The following is a 22,077-nucleotide window of genomic DNA, read 5'->3' as shown; positions in this document are numbered from 1 at the left end:
TCTTCTCCCAATTTGATTACCATGAGGAGGTGTAGTGTGATGTTTTTTCCTTAACCTACGAAGCTTGGGTGCCGATTGGTTTGCACGACATCAAGTTCCTAAAGTCCAAAATTGGCTTAATGTTGTAAGAGACCAATGGGAAAATTGCCTCATAACGTACTTACTACCCGAACCGCAAAGAAAAATGCTTACCTACTCTAATACGATTCATGATGAGAGACGAAAGATTGAGAGGAGTAAGAGAGTGCAAGGTGGTAATCCAAGAGTGGAAAAAGGAGAGGATAGGTGGAGCGAAGTGAGGGGATTGCCACCAAACCATGCTAACATTGGTTGTCCTTCGCTTTCTAAAGACATTTGTGTAGGTACCAACATGGCAAGCGAAGGTGAACAATGCCAAAAAGAAGTTGTTGCCCAAGCTTGTGGAGGACCTTCACCTCACGGCAAGGAAGAATCTACTCAAGATCTTAAAGGTAAAATAGCCAACTCTTACACTTTAGTACATGCGAATGACAATTGTGTGGCTAGTAATCCATTGAGTGTGAGTAGTAACTTACTTATTTATGAGTCTAATGATTCCTTGCCTCTTGTTGATGATGTACATAGTGTGAGTTTGGATACACTAGTTGATTCTATTGATGATGATATTGACTCTTCTTGTAAGATCAATTTATGTCCACCTAGTGTTGAAGCCTATATGTTAAACCGAAGTACATCGTCTTGTGTAATTGGTGTTGATCAACTTGCTTGTGAAAATTGTCCCTCACTTGAGTATGTGTGTGATGTGCTTAATAGAACTCAAGTGAGTGAAGTATTTGAAAATGTTGGTTAACAAAGTGGGAGTGAATCCGAGATCTCTTCTTGGGGTAATCTTGTGTTTGGAAAATCCTTGAAACTTGATATTGATCATTTAGAGTGTAAGGAACTTGCTTATTCCAAATCTGTCCATGAGTAGATCACACTCTCTTTAGGTGTAATATTTTGTTTAAAGATGATTTAAACACTTCTAATAAAGCTAGTGGTGAAAATGATGGTATAGCTTGCCTTGGAAGCTATAGCCTATATGCTAACCCACTTAGGTATGACAACATTCCTCCTAAAGATGGAAATCTCTTCTTGGAAGATGAGAGTACTCTTAGGGGTAAGGAATGTGTAGTTGCGGAAACTACTTCTTCTTTTATTTTGTCTGACTTTATTGTTGAGAGTACTCATGTTTATTATTGGAAAACTAGTAGGGAGTATACACATGAGGGCACCTTGGTAGAAGTCGATTTGACTGATACCTTTCTCTAATCTCTATTTGCTTTGGATGATATATATGTTATTATAGAGGGTATGTCGTTTAGTTTGGGAGTAGACCACGGGAAAGGGGAGTGTTGTTTATACCCGTGTCTATGGCCCTTTTTCCCATTTTACCCCGGTACCAAATGTAAAAATGGTGATGTTGGTGCACCCAACTTGTTGCCTGGTCGACATGACATGCAAAGCATCACTCTTGGTGTATCTCATAACTAAATCCTTTGTACATCTTTCATTGAATTTTTAATACTCACTTCAAAGCATTCTTGGTTATACTTCAAGTATGTACCCCCTTGACGTGATGATGTTTATTATTATGCTAACCCTAACCCTCATGCCATGAGGATGTTATGCTTGTTTGTCCTTTATCTTGTTTTGCAAGGTACGGATTCGAGGTCGAATCCTTTTCAAGAAGGGGAAGATAATATAAGTGAAATGGTCGCCTTAGCTTTCGATAACATCATTCAAAGTCACTACGTGAAGAATTAAGCTTTGGTCCCATGGAGGGCACAGGACCATACTTGTAGGGGTTATTTTGAGCATGCCATCAAACAAACCCGTGTGTGAAAGATTCCTTGGAGCCTTGAAGACTAGAGGACTCACGGGTTTGGACCACATTTAATGATTCACAATTTTGGCCCCTTTTATTAAGGTCATTTTGGTCACTTAGCCTCAAGGTTATTTTGGTCTTTTAGCCTTGTCTAAATGACACTCCATTGCCACCCACCTCATTAAGGGCATTGGATTTATTTTATCTTTATTTTGTAATATGCTATATATAGCCTATTTTAGGTCATTTCTCTTTAGTTAATGAATGATGGACATTTGAAAGACTTATTCTCTCTTTGGAAAGTGCAACACCTTAGTATAGTTCTTTGTTAGGGCTTGAAAAAGTCATCCTTAGTATAGGGCTTGGAAAAGCCAATATTGTTCTTTGCTTGAAAACGGTGGATCTTGAGGTGAGTGATTTCCTTGTCGGTCACCATAAGAGTCTGGTGTTGTTACATTAATTAGGAGTTTAGTGATTGAATCACACTTTTTTCCTAAGTCTTGTAACAAATCTATATCTAACTATCGATCCTTTTATTCTTGTAATCTTGTTATTTTTTGTAGTGGATTGTTTTTGTGTCTTGTTGAATCCGAAAATTTGTGTTCTTGTTGTCATCTTGTTCTTCACGATTTGTAGCTGTTTTGGGTGTCAAATACACCTTTGTTTCTTGTATTCTTGTTGTATTTGTCGAATTCGAGTGAGGTCTCCATTTGGTCCAAGATTTGTTATGATTTGTGGATTGTTTTGGAGGGTGTATTGGACTGTTTTGTGGTTTTTCCGTGTTCCCTTGTTTGTCTCGTATTAGGTATATTAGGCATGGAAAAAAAAGGAAAAAAAAAAAAGAAAAGGTGAATCAAAAAAAAGTTTCGTAGTTTCTAGGTTCTTTATGGATTTTGTTTTCCACAATTCAAAAATTCAAAAAAAAAAATAATTTTTGCACTCATTTTTCAAAAATAAAAAAAAACATCAAAGAGATTTTCCTTTTGTTTCATTTTGCAAGCATTTACAATTCGAAAACTCCAAAAAGATTTTTTTAAGGAGCTTTTTATAAAAGAAAAATTCAAAAAAAAAGGTGGTAGAAGTTTTGTACATTTCATATAATGAAAATACCAGAAAGATTTTCTTTCATAGCTGTTGGTGTCATTTTTTATGTGAAGTGTCAAATTAAAAATTCAAATTTTGTTTTTATTATTTTTCATCTTCTGTTTGTGGTCGCGACTCTCAAGTCAGGGTTCAGTCGGTTATTTAATCCTTAATTGTCCTATCCAGACGAACTACGCACCCTTGACTCTCCTCTCTTGTGAGTGAGATACGTAGGCAGCCTATTATAGGTTCGGGGATCTTATTTTAAAAATTCAAAAAAGATTTTCTTCTCTCTTCAGTTAGAGTAGGTGTTTAATACATGTCTTGAAAAGAAAAATACAAAAAAAAAATCATCTATTCTTTTGACAATTTGTCATTTTTCTTTTCTTTTTAAAGTTTCAAGAAAAAGAAAAAGAAAGGACAAAGAGTTCAATTGTCCATTTTGGGAAGACTTCACGAACTACGCACACTGATTCTCCTCTCTTGAGAGTGAGGTACGTAGGCGCCCTTCTTGGGTTCGGTGATCTTTTCAAAAAAAACAAAAAGAGAAGGAAAAAGAGGTTTTAAAAAATTATTGAACTCTAACACATTTTGTTACCTCTTGTCCAATTAGTTTAAGGTGGTTGGTTTGTGGCATTTTGGCTGGTCCTCCATATTGCTCCAAGTCACAGAGAAAGTTATAGCCAACAAGGATGCTGAGTTAGTTGTCACAAATCAGATAAGGAGTTCGAGAAATGACAATTTAGGAGCTAATAAAGAGATTCGGAAATAGAGATAGCAAATGATAGAAATGCATCGAGATTGGGCTAATGGGTTGCCGCCTCTTCCAGGTCCCACTGATAATCTGGAATATCTTTCTAGCTTTCCTCCCGTGTCACATGCACAATTTTCCATTTTTGTTGATATGCCACAATATGCATCAAGATCGACTCCGGGGCAACAATATCCAACCACTTCCAATGTTTATTTCCTCGCTCCCCAATCCAAGACTACCACATACTCGGCTCCACCTGTTGTTCATGATTTTGCGGCGCCACCCCCACCTGAAGCTCCTACTTTTGATGTTTATCCACAAGTTGTGCCTCCCTACACTACAAGAGAGCCTGTATTGAATATTACTAGTGATCAGCGTTACACTTTCAAGCCTACATTCAAGTTGATTGGTCTTTACGGTGACACTCACCTGCCTGAATTTCCTCCTAATACTGAGAAACCTGTTATGACAAAAGAACAAGAGAAAATGACTAGAAAATTGAGAAGTTTGGAACTGGCTATGAAGAAATTGCAAGGACTTGGGGGTTACAAAAATATCTCATATAAGGATGGCGCGAACAAACTGCTAGAGTAAAACCTCTAATGAAAGAAAGAAAAATATTGGAGGTGTTTATTCAAGCGCAGGATGAAACATACTATCAACACTTGTTACCTGCATTAGTTAAGTCATTTATTGAGGTCCTTAAAATGAGGGAGATGATAGAAGAGGGAATTAAGACTGGTCGCATTGTGAGTTTTGTAACATTGAAAGCGATAACTCAAGCAACTCAAAAGGGTTCAGGAAGTGTTGGGGAGACAAAGAATGAGGAAGTTGCATCTTCTATTGTAGTTGGACAGCGGGCACAGTCAAGAAGATTCCATTGTCATCACTCTCAGGCTCAAACCCAAGTTCATGCCCAAGCTCCACATAATCACTCCCAAAATTCATTATATTCTGCCCCTCAACCTCCATATACAGTATATAACACACAGCCACATGTTCAATCCCCATCTTACCCACAGTGGAACACACCAACTCCTCAGAGTTATCCTCTAACTCCACAAACATACCAAAACCCTTCTAAGCCTGATTTTCAATCCAAGCCAAACGATGAAATGAGGCAGAAGTTGAGAGATTGCTTCACACCAATTGGAGAGTAGTATGCCAATTGATTTTAGAGATTGGTACAATGGGGCATGATCACTCCTCTTCTTGAGTGCACTCTTAATCGGCGCTCAAACAATTTTGATCCTAATGTACGATGCGCGTATCATTCTGATGCTCAGGGTCATAGTATTGAAGATTGTTGAGATTTGAAAAGAGAAATTGAAAAGATGATTCAAGATGGATCAATTATGGTGCAGAACATTGACAGTGTGGGAAGCTTTAGTCATGCTGATATGCAAACCAGTATCTAAGTTGTCAGACTGAGCAATTGAGAATTCACCCCCTCCCTACTAGGAAGAGGTCTGGTAGTTTGTTTTCTTTTCTGTTATTTTGAATTATTTCAGGGTTGTAGTTCGGGATCTATCTTGTTTTGCCTTTTTATCGTTTATGTTCAAACCCTTCTATCTTTTATTTCAACTAAATAAATTGCTCATTTTTCTTTGTGTTTTAAATATGTGTTGTTTGTTTGTTTTCTTTATACAGTACATTTTATGTTGACTCTAGTGATATGACATGCTTGCGGAATTTTCAGCCAGATCTTAAAGTCCAATTTAACCATGAAACATGAAATCAGAGGGTTAAGTTTAGAAAAGCATCTGAGAAAATAGGTAGAGTACTGAGACATTTGGTGACAAGTTGAAGCCTTTTCTGAAAATTAAGACAATTATTTTGAGAATCACATGAATAACTTGGTCATCAATTGAAAAACATAGCTCAATTAGGTCAAACAGTATCTGTTGATCCTATCAAGAGGAACAGAACAAAAATCAACTCCACGAAAGCATGAGTCATTCAATGTGAGGGATGTATAGCAAAGGTGGAGTTGTATGTTCGAAAAGTGTAGAAGAAGAGGTGGCACATATACTCGGGGCAAGTTAGTGTTGTAAAACATATCATAAGTGATATTGATCGTGTACTTTCACATTGCATGCTATGAACTAACATCTTCAAGGATTGATATGACGAAGACATTTTATTCTGCTATCCAAACATTGTGTCATTTTTTGTTTACCTCATTTGAGCCTTAGTGTTATTTTCTTTCACACCCCTCTTTTGGAATCGAGATAAATCCAGCAAAGCTCAAAAGAAAAGTATCAAGCAAGAGAATAGAGTCAGAAAGTTAAAAAAAAAAATGTGTCCAAGAAAGAAGAAAAGAGTGTCGAGAAATTAGAGTGAGAAAAATCACAAAGAAAAAAGAGTAAAAAAAGAAAAAGAACAAGTCAGAACCAGATCAAAAGAAAGAACAAGTTGCCAGAACTACGCGTGACCTGATCCCCTCTTGCGGGGGTGAGATACATAGGCTGCCTTATGCTGGGCTCGGTTCAACTAAATAAATAATTTAGAGTCACCCAGTCAAAAGAAACTGGATATGAATTAATCCTTATTGTTTGAGTCGATTCCAAAAGTTGTAAGTATTACCCCACTTCAAGTGTCGTTTGGACCCTATGCCATCCTTTCTTTCTAACCCTATTCAAAAGCCAAGTTACAACCAAAGAAAGACCTTCAAATCAATCTTTGAGGATGTTAAGGCTAAGCATGCAAGGGATATGATGATGCATTTGGGAATTACTTGTCTTCTTCAACATAAGAAATCAGGAGAGTCTTATTGGTGAAAACCCTTACGAGAACCATAAGGCGATGGTAAGTTAAGAGAGATAAAAATGAGAGAGTCTTATTGGTAAAAACCCCACGGGCACCATAAGGCGATGGTGATTTGAGAGAAAAATAAGAGAGGCTTATTGGCCAAAATCCTTCAATGTGCCACTAGCCGAATGACTTCTTCAAATGCAATGGGTTCAAGCAAGTAACTTAGTTTCAGAGCCATTAACTCAACAAAAATTGGTAGAAAGTTTGGATGAAAAGATCAGGCAACTTAATCCAAAATGCATGGCATAATCATTAGAGTTGACTGTCATTTTTAGATAAATTTTTACTTCTTTGTTTCAAATGGGGACATTTATTGTTTTTTCTTTCTTTTTTTTATTTTTATTTTCTTGAGTCAGTTATCCAAATAAAAATCATTGTCGTTATTTTTCTCTTGTCTTTGAGTCTAGCCCGTATCAAAACAAGTGAGAAAAAAGATTTTAAAACTGGCTACCAGCTTCTTTAATTGTAGAAAGCAAGACAAACGGCCAACAGAAAATTTGGGGAAATTCAGGGAAATACCAAGGTTTAAAGGAATTGTCTGAGAAACATAGCAAAGCAGAGATATTGTGTTTGTTTCAGAGTCACTCTTAATTATCTAAGTTTGAGTCAATGAAGCAATAAGTCAATGGCATATGCTAAGGGTTGGAATCAAGATCAAATGTGACCAGCGCAAGAGCGATCATCGCGAAAGCTAAAGCCGCAAACCAGCTACCACGTTTTATACTCACAAGTTTTCTTTGATGAAACAGGAAATATATTACCTTCAAAGCAGGAATTTCAGAGCATAAATATCTAGGGCTGCAATGCCTCACTTTTACAAATGCAGGAAGCAATGTTGCTGCACAGGTTTGATAATCAAATCATGGTAAAAAATCATCTTATATCCTTCCGAGATACACTTTCTTGTCCAAGGATTTCAGTTTTTATTTGCTAGTTGATACACTTCTTAAATTGAACCTTCACTCCTAGAAGACGTACCTTCTAGTCGAGTCATTTTCCTTGACTCTTAGAAGATGTACCTTTTAGTCGAGTCATCTCCGTTGATTCCTATAAGACGTATCTTTTAGTCGAGTCATCATCCTTGACCCCTAGAAGACGTACCTTTTAGTCGAGTCATTCCCCTTGATTCCTACAAGGCGTACCTTTTAGTCGAGTCATTTCCCTGGATTCTTTTAAGACGTACCTTTTAGTCGAGTCATCTCCCTTTGATTCCCATAAGACGTACCTTTTAGTCGAGTCATCCCCCTTGATTCTTATAAGACGTACCTTTTAGTAGATTCATCTTCCTTTGATTCCTATAAGACGTACCTTTTATTGGAGTCATTCCCCTTGACCCCTAGAAGACGTACCTTTTAGTTTAGTCATTTCCTTTGATTCCTATAAGACGTACCTTTTAGCCGAGTCATTCTCCTTGATTTCTAGAAAATCCACTTTCTAATCGAGTCATTAAACTTAATCCTTATGAGATGCACTTCCTTGTTAGTTTTCATTTGTCAGGTGACACACTTTTTAATTAAAACTTCTATCTCTAGAAGACGCACTTTCTAGTCAGAATTCCTCACTTTAATTCTTAGGAGACGGACTTTCTAGTCTTGTTCATTCAATTTTACTCTCAAGAGATGCATTTCTTGATCGAAGTCTTGATTCTTTATTGCAACGTGCAAGTAGGTATGATCTAACTTTCTCAAAAGTTTTCTGATGGTAAACTGGGGCAAAAAAAAAATTAATATTTGTTTTGGAACTTTACTTTTTTGGCAAACGATTCTCTTTAAAATAATTTTGTTTGGTATAATTTTCTTTCTAGTTTTGATGTGATTTCAGGAGCTCGCCGAAGCACAGGGCGAATAAATGGAAAGTCAAGCAGCAAGGTGAAGAAATTAAAAGTCAAGCAACAAGGTGAAGAAGTTGAAAGTAAAGGTAACAAAGTGAAGAAAATGAAAGTCAACAGATCGAAAATAGCAAGTCAAGAGCCCATCTAGAGAACAGGGTGATGAAATTGAAAACCAAGCAACAAGTTGAAGAAATTTCAAATCAGGAGCCCGCCGAAGAATAAGGTGATGAAACTCAAGTCAAGAGTCCAACAGAAGCTGTGTAGATAAGATTTTGTAATTTCATTTATATTTTTAAGTTGTAATTTTCATTTTTGATGTAATAATAGAGCCGCGGACCGGAACCTCGATGGAAACTCACTCGACTCTCCAACTCGGCATAGTCCATCTCCTTCAAATCCTTTGAGATAAATGTCACTCGATTCCCTCATAACTTGGGTAGGTAGGATGTCCTAAGTTAAGACCTGGTTTCCCTTCTTCCCCATGCTCCGTGCTTTAAAATAAAGGTCAGGACAAAATTCTGTCTCGTTGTCTACTGCTTTGTATGAAATACCATGTGTTTACATCCAAAGGGGGCATAATGTAGACACATAATTTTGTCCTTTCCCGAAAATATTTTAATCATTTTTTTAATTAATTTTTATTTTTATTTTATTCACCTTACCATACTTTTGTTAATTGATAATTTCTTCCAAAAAAAATTAAAAATAATTAAATACATAGCATCTTTGCCACCTCACTATGCCACCTCAACACCTCACTTTTCATTTTTCATTGGATACATGCAAAAGGTACACGCCCTACTCATTTTTCCACACGCCACCCTCATCTTTCCACATTCCACACTAACTTTTCCACATGCCACACACTTATTCCCACAAGCCATTAATTATATGCTTCCACATAGGATAATAAATAAAGAAAAAGAAAAATCAAATAAAAAATATAAAAGGAAAATTCTAAAAAGGGGAGACTCATTCTTTCATTATCATCTTCTCCACCATAACAACAATCACCAAATCATCTTCTTGAGAAGAACAAAAAAAAATCGAGGGAGAGAAAGAGAGAATCGTGCGAGAGAAAAAAAATCAAGAGAGAAAAAGGGTCTGGATAATGGGAATCCGGTGTAAACAGTGTTGGTGAATAATAATAGCGTGAACAGTAACGGCGTGAACAGTAATGACGTGAACAATGTCAGTGAAAAGTGACGATGAACGGGTCACTATTTCTCATTGTCGAGTTGGATTGTTGGTGTTAAGGTTCGGCTCAAGGTTTTTGGGTGCGGACTCTCTTTATTCGAATAACATTGAGTTTGAAAGCTTCAAATTGAGGTCCAATTCTACTCTCTTTCTCTTTTTATTTCATTATTTATTATATTTGGTGTTGGATTGAATATTGCGTGTTATTTGGTCCTTGTTGGTGATGAATGCATGTTTATTTTGACTCGTGGTTGGTTTGCTTGATTATGGTTGGTGAAATGGTATCTCGTTTGACAATTGAAATTGGTTGTTTGGGGATGTAATTGAGAAATTGATAAAAAGTTGAATTTAGATTAACTTTGATTAATTGTTATTTTGCTTAATTCGTAATGAGCATGAATATTGTTGGAATGTGATAGAATTATGATATGTTGAAATGGATAGGCAAATGTCGGTTTGGGTAGGCAAAACTTAGGAGTGATGTGTTTATTAAATATTTTGAATGTTTAATGTGCGTGTGAATGTTTGATTTCTAGTTTATCGTGTTTAATTCAAATGTATTTATTTAGCCGGAAAATGTCCCGAGACACAATGTATTTATTCACCGGGGAATACCCCGAGGTACTATGTTGGCGGAAGACGTTCGTGAGGAAGGCCCGAGGCGTCGGGTAAAGCACGAGAGCGTAGTTAGTATTAGTGTAGGTTAGATAGGATTTATTTTTGTATTTTTCTATTTTGGACTGTATAAATTGAACTGGACACTGTACTTTTGATTCATTTTTTTTGTTTTGTTTGTTTGTTTGATTGTTTTACGTGTTTTGTGTGATTTGTACATTCATAGTGTCAAAATTAGCCAATACGCTCCACCAAGCGATCGTGGTCGAACCACGGGATCGAGAGGTGCCTAACACCTTCCTCTCAGTCAACTGAATTCCTTAGCCGGAATCTCTGTTCGCAAACCAGTTTAAAGAGTCAAATGGTTTTGAAAAATATTTTCCAATGGTGACTTGGCACACCAGATTATGCCAAGTGGCGATTCTGAGTTTTGAATGTAAAAAGGTCCTTTTCGAAATAAATTATCTTCATTTTGTCACTTTAATAATAAAAACTCTTTTGAACTTAAAATTGAAATCTTTTCGAGTTAAAAAGGGGTGTGACAACTTCTATTCCTTGCATAATCTCTAGTACTTAATCACACCCCTTTTCTGAGCGTGAGAAATGTTTGTGCACTAAATAGTCTTATTTTTTTTATATGTGCACTAAATAGTCTTATTTTTTTTATACTATAGGTTAGACGTTTTACAATTCCTAATGATTAAAAAAATTGGCAACTTAATAATCTGCTGAACTAATTAAGAGTAAGAGACACTATAATAGAGCCCAAGTTTTACATCTTTAGCTATTTGAAGTAATTCATACTACTTGTACAAATAAGGACATGAATATGGACTACAAATGGCTTAAATTAATTTCGTCAAAATCATAAGATTGGAAAATTGTAAGTTTGACCTCCTACCTCAATGGCGCCGTCTTCAAAAGTCATAACTTATCACTTTCATATAGAAATTTTGCACAAACAAATGCTTTCATAAATTCAATTGTGAAATATGTAAAACTACTTGAGTTAAACAAATTGTTTATCTACTATAAAACATTGGCAGTAGCATTTACGTTATGCAAAGACTGGTTTTGCCAGAGGCGGAGTCAGGATTTTTATCGAGGGGGTTCAAAATCTGAAAAAAAATTCATCGAAGAGGGATCAACATCTAAAATATATACATAAAAATTATTTTAAACATGTATTAATAATATTATTTTTCGTCGAAACAGATTCGGACGAAAAATTATAGATTGAGTCATTTGGATTTTTGACGACTCAATGGACAAGGTCGTACCACAATTAATTAATTAATTGAGGTACTGGAAATTGAAAATGGAAGTCAGAATTAGAAATTGATGCCCCTCTGAAATTTGTTTCTCTTGGTTGATTGTAACGTCAACATAAATCCATACCAGGCCACATCAATAAGTTTCAGTTAAAGATATCCCAATGAAGAATTTCTCTAAAATTTAAGGTGCCATTTATGCATTTCGCCTAATTTTTTTTTGAAAAAACTACATTTAGACATGCTACCACCACAGACTCCATGAAAAATTACAAACGCCACGAACTTTTCAGGGCCAGATCAACAGAATTTGGGTCACAAACTCTAGCACTAGACATGCTAACAAGTGAGATGTTTATACACCAGATGGTCTTTTTCTTTACTTTAGATGTTGTACAGTTCCTTGTATTTCTATAATAAATCTACGCCTAACGGAACCGACAGATATAACAACTTTGAAAAGAGTCTTATTTTTACTTCTTTAGCCATTTGAAGTAGCTGATATGTATGTTGTACAATATGGACATGAATATGGGCTACAAATGGCTTAGCTAATTAATTTTGTCAAAATCGAAATATTGAAAAAATAGTAAGTTTGACCTCTTACCTCAACAGCGGCCGTCTTCAAAAGTCGTAACTAATCGATCACTTTCATATACTAGAAAATTTGCACAAAGAAATGCTTTCATGAATTAAATTGTGAAATATGTCAAACTACGTAGGTTAGTATAAATAAACCAACTGTATATCTATAAAGTATTGGCAGTAACATACATGCAAAGACTGACACCTACCGTTGCTCAAACATATTACAAACTTGTTTGATGCTTAACCATCTGGTGCTCGTAGTACAACTCTTGTAGTGTTTTGTTCTTTCATTCTATTACTATTTTGTGTCTCGTGTAGCTCGATTATAGTATTACTTTGTGTTACTGTTGTGATACTATATCAATTATTTTTGTTACTAATTGCCTCTTATACTCACATTATGCCTTATTCTAGATTATTTTTTTCCTTCAATCTAGGGTTTATCAGAAATAAATTTTCTACCTCACCTCTGAGCCAGTATACTTAATCCTACTAGATCTTACTTTGTAGGACCTACACTGAATATGTTATTTTCGTTTGATGATTAACTACTGCTCTGATCCAACAATAGCACTATTAGTCATGCAAAAATGAACTCTCAGCGAATTTTTTGTACTATACCACACGATTAATGCAGCCTCTTATACTATGAATATTTCCTCATCTTATTTCACATTTTACATAAACACAATTGCATATTGTGTTACTGGAGATGCGGATTCAGATTTTGAACATATTTAATTTCTATGATGATCTCAATTAATTTATATACGATGATAATAAAGTCAGAATCAAAATATTTGATATGTCTTTTAATATCTAGAGGGTATGATAAATTATCGGGATCCTGTAAATCTGTACCTAATACTTTGGACTAGCTGATTGTAAACTAATTTTACAAATAAACAATAATATGTTTGGATAAAAGCGTTAGTATTATACTGGTTGATGTGTTTAACAGAAAAACACTACTCCTCCATTCTTTGCTTTATTTGGGTTGAGCACACCTCTTAATAAATTTTTTATTGCTAAAAAATTAAAAATAATTTTACCAATATACCGAATATTCCATAACAGGAGTGCAACAACAAAAGCGATCATCTACCAACTAAAGGTAGAACACTGCATTAGAGTCCAAGGGAAGAGGAAACTCGCGGAAAATTAGTATAGTTGGAAGTGTTCTAAGAGATTGAGCTTGGATAGGAGTATTGTTGTATTAGAGGTAGTTGTGAGAAGGGGAACAAAGGTTTTAACTACTTAGCTTTGTAATGATCTTTCTTGATAATTAATAAAATACTTTAATTGCTGAAAAAACAAGGTATGATAGAAAGATTTTGTCCAATATATTTTTGGAAGATTAAAGAAGCAAGTATATTCAGAAATATAAGTAAAATCAGAACAAATTAAAAGAAATAAAGGGAGTAATTAATAAGTAGTAAGTTGTTTTTTTTTTCGCTTGAATGACTTAACATGCCCTTTAATTTATTTGTTTTTAAAAAATATAAATTTACAACCACTTTGTATTGAAAAAGATAAAATGAAAAGGAAACCACTAACATAGAGTGGATAGGAAGTGAATGAGTTTTAGAATTTGAAAAAGTCAAGGATAAAATAATGAGGAGTATAGTATTTGGTCAAATCAAAATATAAGTTGAAAAGCTATAACTTCGGGATAGCTATGACTGACATAACTTTTATCCATATCTAATTCTCGGAAAAGGATCGAAAATATTATTGAGCTAGTTGAAATGAATTAAAAATTTAGCTCAAAAATATTTTTTCGTAAATATTTAGTTTAAAAATATCTTTTTCTAATGAAATTACACCAAACACTTCACGTGAATAAAAAAGTCACATGATCAGTCCACGTGAAAATTCACTTCATTTGTCATCTCATTTTGTATGCATTTACAATCTGACCGTCAAACTCGATTTTTATGTCCAATTCAACCAGAGGAAAGCAACAACAGTTCTGCTCTTACGGAGTAGAAAAACACCCGAAGGCCAAAAGAGCATAGAAAAAACATTTTTTTTTTTTAACAAACCAACGTCAAAATAAACAAACACTTAGAATTAAAATGATAAATCAGCATCCTTGTTTAACACAATCTATGCTATTAAAAAGTAGAGAAAATTTCAAAAAACCAAAAAAAAGCACAAAATAGCATGCTTTAAACAATGAAACCTCATCGAAGTTACAGAAATTCAGTATACATAATTTAGTACTAATAGAAATTTAAAAGTTAAAAATAAAGAAAAACAAACAGATTTTAAGTTTCTACCATGAAAGAATATAATGCTCAACAAAGGAGTGCTGAAGGGGTATCGAGGAAGTGACATAAGCACATTCTTAAAATTGATCTTAAATATTACTCTATAATAAAAGATTACAATGCTTTTGCCCTTATTGACTCTTCGAAAACTAACACTAGTGAAAGCAATCAACTTTTATAACAAAAACCAATTCAGTGTGCCCAGTAAAGTCCATTAAAAGAACCTCATAAAGTCCAATAAAACTCCCATCAATTTCTCTTTCTAACAATGAAACCTCATTAAAGTAACTAATAAGTTCAAAAATAAAATGGGCAATTCAGCATCCTAGATTCAATCAAGTTATGAATTATATTAACACGAGTTCACAATCCTGAATCCAATCCACTGATGAGGACTGAGTTATTAATTGCAATAGACGAGAGATAATGGAGTACTCTGTCCAGTATTTGATTTGATAAATAAAATGAATTATTGCAGTAAAATATATAGAGAAGTGATCCGTTTCTGATCACTTTCTTCATTCCCAGTTGAGTAACTCCTGCTACTACACTTTAATAACAACTCCAAATCAACGTTAGAGAAAATCATTCAAATTCAAAGAAAAATAAACCCAACATTTAATCCTTTTTTTTTGTCCCCTCATTAATAGCTATGGAAATCAAAACAAAAGGAAAATAAACCGAAACGGTTCCCATCGGAAAATGAAGAATCATCGCCGTCGAGGAACACAGAAACAGCCACTTATCTATAAATATATACAGATAAACTCCAAACAAAGAGAAATTTTTATTATTCGAAATGGAGAGAAAGAGTACTAAGAGAGACTACTCTTGCCAGGACGATCAGCAGCTTGGAGAGTCTTATCGATGAGTTTACGTGCCTTTCTGCTGCGAATCTCCACTCTAACGCTGGAGCTTTTGTCCATTTTGATGTACGGTTTCTTCGATTTCTTCAATTTCCTCACCTTTGATTTTATCGATTCTACCAAATTCTCCAATTGTATCGCCATTTTGAGGAGGAGGAGGAGGAGGAAAAATAATGGAGGAGAAAAGAAGTATGGGGAGTAGTGGGTTGACACTACTTGCTACCTGATATATAGGAGAAAAATAAATGGAGCTAATGGCATTTATGGTTTTTTATTATGTGAATTTAATTGGTGTGCGTAGAATTTTCCGTTTCTGTTTCCTGTGCCGAATATAATGTATTCTTATTTTGACTTGACTAAATAAATAAAATAAAATTCTCTGCTACGTGTCTTTTACTTGTTCAATAACACTAAAAAAAATTAATTGCCAAATTTGCTCATCCTATCCAAAACCAAAATATAATTTGTTATTTGGGATCTATTTTCTTTTTATAATTAAAAGATTTAAGTTTAATAAAGATAAATAGATAATATCCTTTATTTATTCCTTCACAAGGGATATATACCAAATCAACCATAAAAAATTAAAGATGGGACGAAACGAAGGGAATATTCACTATGTCTCCCACCAGTTCGAGTTAATAACAAGTTTGCTATATTTGCTCTAAAATTGGATCAGATTACAATTCAAGTTCAAATATCGTTATATATTTACGTGATTTCCGCTGTTATTCTATCCATACTAGTTAGCAATTGACTTTACAATTGGATCAAGATTACAACTAACATTCAAAATATGGAAATAAATTTAAGCAGTCATAGCAATAAAAATCTACTCAACTAATAAAAGGGTGAGTTGCTCCTCCGCCTTGCAAACTTGAGCAAAATATCGAATTAACCTTCTATAATTAATCAAGTAACATGATATGCATATATACTTAGTTGATAGAATTACTCTTTATGTAAATTTGGTATTGCAAGCAATTTAAATAGTAAATGTACACCTGACAAGTTACTAAAGGTTTTACGTGGTTGTTTTTGATATTTGACTTTAATGGCCTTTCTTTCATAACCAAATGAAACTGGTCTTAGGTCTCATCCAAGACTGATGGGTACAGACCTTTACGTGCTGTTTTTGATATTTGACTTTAATGGCCACAAATTAATTCAATTGATGTGAATAAGCTATTTGGCTCAAGGGCAGCAATATGGTCAATTTTGGCTTTCCACAGTGAACTAGTAATAATAATATTATTGGTGTTCATTAATGGCAAATTACTTATAAAGCAAGTGGCTTAACAAACCATGATCCACCAAACTCAATTGGATTCCTGTCACGCATAGACAACGTACAATCAAACAAATAAAGTCCCACATGCTTCTGTTTGTTAGATATTTAAACAAACAATTCTTAGCAAAAACATACAAAATGGAGCTCAATGGGAAACACCTATGAACCTTCATTCAGACATAAATACTGACAGCTCTAAAAAGTTAACATTGCAATTAAGTGAATGTGTCTAAACACAAAATGATGACATGACACGAATGATCACATGGTCATTTAGTACTAAAGCAGCCATAGTACTATATAATTATTAGAATTACAAGTCAACACATAGGTCAGGCATGCAAATTGCAAAACACATTCCATCCATGGCATAGTTTTTTAACTTAAAATTGAACAACCAGCAACCAAATGCACTCCAGATTTAATAATATTAAAATAGGGATTTTCCTAGAGTAATTGACTAATGACTCTATCTACACTTCACCACTATTATTTTTCCTTCATTGAATTAAAAATTGAGAATAAACCTCCCTTAGTTATAGTCATTCTTACAGCAGGACTGCAGAATAGTCAATACTAGAGCAGACAGAAAATTTAGATAGAACCTAACGTACACAAGAACCAAAATTATAGACAACCCGTTAAACTTATTATATGATTAAGAAAAATGACATAATTTATGATGTTAATTAAGCTACTCATAGATGCTTGAGAACGCGCTTTCATAATTTAAACCGAAAGTGTCAAATAAGAACAATTTATCATGCTCAATAGACACAAGTTGCAGTTCAAGTGTGTGAATGAAATTTATTGGTAAGATTAAGGAGCTATCGTTGTGTTAAACCTTAAATATATTACCATCACATAATGGTAAAAAAAAAACTAACTGAAGCTTCCTCTAAAATTATTGCATTAACGTGAGATACAAAAATATGAATAAAGCAAAAAGAGAAGGATGATAACTGAATTTCAAGGCTCTTTATATTGTCTAGTATTGAAGAAAAGTTTAGACAGGGAACTGCAGAAAAATAAGCACAAAAATAACCTTTAAAAAGGACTTGAATGTCATCATTCACCACAAACGTAGCAATTTGAATTTTCAAAACCGGCCAAAAGTTGACAAAAATAATTTGTGGAATTCAATATCACCTGACTTCACTTGGCCTTACAAAGAAAAGCCAGCTGGGCAAGTTCAGAAATAGTGTGTCAAGGATGATACACTGGGTTCCCCAATTGGAGTGAGGGTGATGCCAGACATAACAAAGCAAATGATTAATCATTATCCTTTCTTTTAGATCCTTCGCTTCTAAATTCCCTTTCGCTTCTGAATTCCCTTAATAGTGCTAATAGCTTTCTCGGATCCCTCAGCATATGAACAACAACCTAAAACAAAACGATTCATCTACATAAGTAACTTAATTGGTGAGATCATGTAATGCTGCTATACAACTCAGCCTTTTCAGCTAATGTTGACGATTAATCAGGAGTGAGGTTCAGGAAGAAACTTAATTCTTAGTAATCAAAGCACTAAATCAGAAATCCTGTAGCCGCAATTTTGTCTTTTTAGATGTAGCAAAGATGAGAAAGATTCACTATTGTCAGCATATTGCTCTTCCCTTTTTATGTTTTCACTAAATTTTGGAGCAATAGGTATACAATCATGTGAAAAAAGAGAACCATAACCGTACGCTGAGAGAAGTCTTGAGAGATCTATTAAACCTTTTTCTTTGTCCTAATTCAGTGTAAGTTATAGACAATTGGATCCACAAAGAATGAAGGAAATCCTAACTGAAAAACTGATTGAGCCCTTTCAAACAAGACCATCAAACTGAATTTGACTGAATCACTACAATTTTAAAGCAGCACAAACAACACTTGCCTGCCAGCTTGCTAGACCTTGAGTATCTCCTGGTCATCACACCACAACATCAATGCTGACAAAAGAGCCACTGTAGCAGTTTCAACTCGTAGACGATGTGGTCCAAGACCAACAGCAGTTGCCCCAGCCTCCAGAATCACATTTAGTTCTCTCTCTGTGAAGTCTACAATGGAGAGTGTTCACAATAATTACACATAACAGAGAACAAAATTATAAATTATCTATATCTGAATGTTGTATGTAAGATTGCCTAGTATCCGCAAGCTTTTCTTTATTTTTGGTTCCAAATCCTTTTATCATAATTGTTGTTCACCACTCTTGATGGACTCTTACTTCTGGATAATGAAGACAAAATAAGAGGGTCTAAAGCCACTTCATCTTGCAAGATTGGCCTGGTGCACCCATAGACTATATGTATAAGCACCATGACAGGTGAAGCCAAATCATAATAAAACAAAATCTGTATTGTACAAAGTAATTCCTGCAGTGCGAGAAAGATAAATAGAGTTTGTGGTTAGAGTTAGAGTGGTGTATGGTTGGAGAGTGTTGTTCTATCCTGGCAAAGTAAATAATGGAGAATGGATCAAACGGTCGCAGTGGCAGGACGGTTGTTCTCTTCTTCTTTCCTTTAAACTACTTTTATCCTTTCCTTCAAAAAAGAATTTATCTAGAATCCATATTGCGGGTAATTCTGCTAGCTTTTTTGATAAAGATGAGTATAATACTAGCTTCAAAGGATTCTCCTGGTTCCTGGATTAAAAGAGCCCCTTATAGAAGTTAAAGGCCAAATGAGCTTCGACACATAAATTATCCAAAACTGGAGCTACACATTAAAACAAAGCCTAGTTTTATATGTGATTTATTCAAAGATGACTATTTTTACTAAGAATGTTCAGGAATATACAAATTCCTCAGAATCGTCATCAGGGTCCTGGACAATTCACTTCTCAAGATGATCAAAAAGTTGATGTATGACCAACAAAAATATCATCAGCATAAAGGCACAAAACCTTGGGCATACACTGGAATAGATATGGGAAGGCTGCAAAAAGATACTAACCTCCTTCTGGTCCAATTATCATCAGTCCAGCTGATTCCCTTTTTGTGGAACTTAAAGCACTAAAAACTGGTTTAGCTTCTGCTATGGCAATAAACGAAAGCTTTGAATTTTTTACCTATAGGAAAGCGGTACCACAAAAACAAAGAAAAGAAAAATGAGCAAGCGCTGCAGAGAGAAAGGCGAGCAAAGATTCTTAGAGCCTCCTATAAGCTGTTCGCAAAGCTTGAAAAAGATTTCACTTTGTGGGAGGAAATTAGAGAAACCAACTTACAAGAGTTAAAAGTCCACCAACTTTTATAGGAGGATTTAGAACCATTTCATGCAGCCTTTGGCCTAAAGCAAAATGCTGTTAGTGTCAAAAACATCACACATGGAAAATTAGTGCACAAAATACATTTTGTATCAGAGTGAAAAGCTTACATTGTTTAGCTGCAGCAAAACTAACACGTTGTAATCTGTCCACACGGTTTTCTGATATTGAAGGAGAACGTTCCGTCAATAAGGGGGTAACACTACAGGCTCCTAGCTCCTGAGAACATCGGATGAAGAGAGTGAACAAACAAGTTGCTGAAAGCTTCTGGAGAGATGCAATATTCACATAAGCAATTCAGACATACTGTACATTTCTCCACGAGCCAATCAGCCCGGCCTCCCTTCAGAGTACCTACATTACAGGAACTTAGTGCACATTATGCAAGACAGAAAAATGATCTACACATAACGCCACTATCAATGCTCATAAACACTCACCAAATGCAGCATAGACATGCCACTGTGTGTTATGAGGAGATACTGACTTTGGATTCTCGAGAGCTACAATATCCACTCCTGTCTGATCGATGATCTGTATACAACCTTCAACTAAGCCTCCTTTTCCATCAAATAGTTCTACCCTTGCAAATTGGGCATCAGGAATGAGTGAAATTAACTCAGAAACATTTTTCAAGGCTATTTAGCACCCCAGGTATCAAGCATATATCTTATTCTAGGACAACCTATCTGGCTTATGTTAAGACAGGAATTAACAACTATCTGGTGAGAATCATTTCCTCCGTAGAATTGTCAGATCTGAAATCCACATTACGAACACCGAAAGTGGACAACCAGATTGATAATTGGGAAAGGGAGTATATAAAAGGCTTACAGAAATAATAGTGCATTGGAGTAGTAAAGGCACCGTTTACATTATGCAAATAATACTTTTGAACAAGCCATTTTCATAGTTCACAACTACTGCATATTTAAACCACACACATTAAGAAAGTGAGATACTACTCGTGGACAGTGAAAATTAGCTTAATGTGTACAACTTCTTCGGCACATAATTGTGCATCACTAGTAACCATCCAAGATTATGCTATGAGGCAGTACCTATCATGAACTGTCAACCTTAAGACCCTAGTCATGTGCCAGAATTCATCACCTTTAACACGAACAACGCCATCCTGCATTCTCAAAAACCATGAATACACCTTAGCTGAGCTGCTTAAATCATCTAGTCTGAATACAGTAATAATAAAGGTTTAAGAGTAGAAATAGAGCCAAAACAATAACACAACAACTACCCTAAACTCCAAACTAGTTGGGTTCAGGTATAAGTATCCTAATTATCATCTTACTCAATTGATTTGAAATTACCTACGTTACCCACTCCGCTCTATCTTGTCATCTGTCCTAGCCTTGGTGGATAGATTTACCTAATTAATGATGCTGGCGCCTGGGGGAAGGTGGCAGGCAAGTTCCGTGGAATTAGTCGAGGTGCGCACAAGCTGCCCTGGACACCACGGATATCAAAAAAATATATATATAGGAGAAACACCACAGCTTATAGACAGTTCAAACATCAAGAATCCTCTAAATTGTACTAAAAGAATTTCAATTTATCGATTTCCAACAGTCAAATGACACGCAAGAAAGTAGAACATTTCTTGCAGATTCAAATTGGTAGTATAACAAACCCCAACACTGTTCTTTTCGAAAAGTAGGAAGCAATGGAGATGCCTTGGAAGGAGGGAGCTCATCGGAGTAGAAGCGGGGAAGTCCACCCCGAGACTGGTTAGAAATAGCTGATGATGAGAATGCCCGCAAACTGTTTGTTGTTTTGCATGAACGAGTGAACAGATTGACTAGCCGAGGACTCCAAACTGAGGCTTGCATTTTGCTCTCTAATAAAATCTTTGTTGAGTTTACCTTTATACGGAGTATTTGTTTATGTTTTGCTTCTCGTTTTTCTAATCATCGGAGTGGAGCAAGTTCATGTGTGTTATAAAACTATCAGTGATTTATGTCATCCATTAATAGTTGAATCTTTTACAATAAGTGCGCATATTCGGGCTACATTTCTCTAGGGACTCGAATAGCCAATTTGAAAAAACAAGAAATAGGACACGTGGCCTCCCACATTGATGTTGCTATTGATCGTCCCACAGTGGAAATACACATAAGTAATAAACACGAAAAATTAGATTGTTGCATCTACAAGTACGTCATCTGATTCCCTCTCCGAATATTAGTAGTTTACCATTTCATTCTTTTATTCTTGTTAACGCAATCCAAATTGATTTATCAGAAAATTATGTCAAATTTACCTCTCATTGGACACTTTTCTGATAGAGGAAAAAATAAAAATGACACTTGATATTCTAAAATAAAGCAAAGAAGTTAGCATAATTATTAAGATATCTTGAGAACTATCTAGCATAATTATTA

At 35.1% G+C, this 22,077-nt stretch overlaps 2 protein-coding genes across 3 annotated transcripts; both read right to left on the bottom strand.

Annotated features, from left to right (window-relative positions):
* Nucleotides 1-14,757: 14,757 nt before the first annotated feature.
* On the bottom strand, nt 14,758-15,383 carry LOC107879935. The gene has a single exon (XM_016726859.2). It carries the CDS (start codon nt 15,280-15,282, stop codon nt 15,088-15,090), a length of 195 nt encoding a protein of 64 aa, XP_016582345.1. The 5' UTR covers nt 15,283-15,383; the 3' UTR covers nt 14,758-15,087.
* LOC107840172 (ribosomal RNA small subunit methyltransferase E) lies at nt 14,848-21,824 on the bottom strand. Of its 2 annotated transcripts, none has more exons than XM_016683925.2 (9): nt 21,370-21,824; nt 20,740-20,813; nt 20,119-20,261; nt 19,986-20,032; nt 19,789-19,897; nt 19,640-19,701; nt 19,369-19,483; nt 18,309-18,471; nt 14,848-17,812 (listed from the first exon to the last, which is right to left on the bottom strand). In XM_016683925.2, the coding sequence occupies exons 1-8, from the start codon at nt 21,523-21,525 to the stop codon at nt 18,320-18,322; spliced, it is 858 nt and encodes a 285-aa protein (XP_016539411.1). In that variant the 5' UTR covers nt 21,526-21,824; the 3' UTR covers nt 14,848-17,812; nt 18,309-18,319. The 2 variants fall into 2 exon arrangements, with proteins under 2 accessions (XP_016539411.1, XP_016539412.1); XM_016683926.2 differs by having other exon boundaries at nt 21,327-21,538.
* Between the last annotated feature and the right edge of the window lie 253 nt (nt 21,825-22,077).

The sequence above is a fragment of the Capsicum annuum genome, chromosome 8, assembly GCF_002878395.1.
Source record: "Capsicum annuum cultivar UCD-10X-F1 chromosome 8, UCD10Xv1.1, whole genome shotgun sequence".
Lineage (NCBI taxonomy): Eukaryota > Viridiplantae > Streptophyta > Magnoliopsida > Solanales > Solanaceae > Capsicum > Capsicum annuum.
This window is presented reverse-complemented; position numbering and strand designations above follow the sequence as displayed.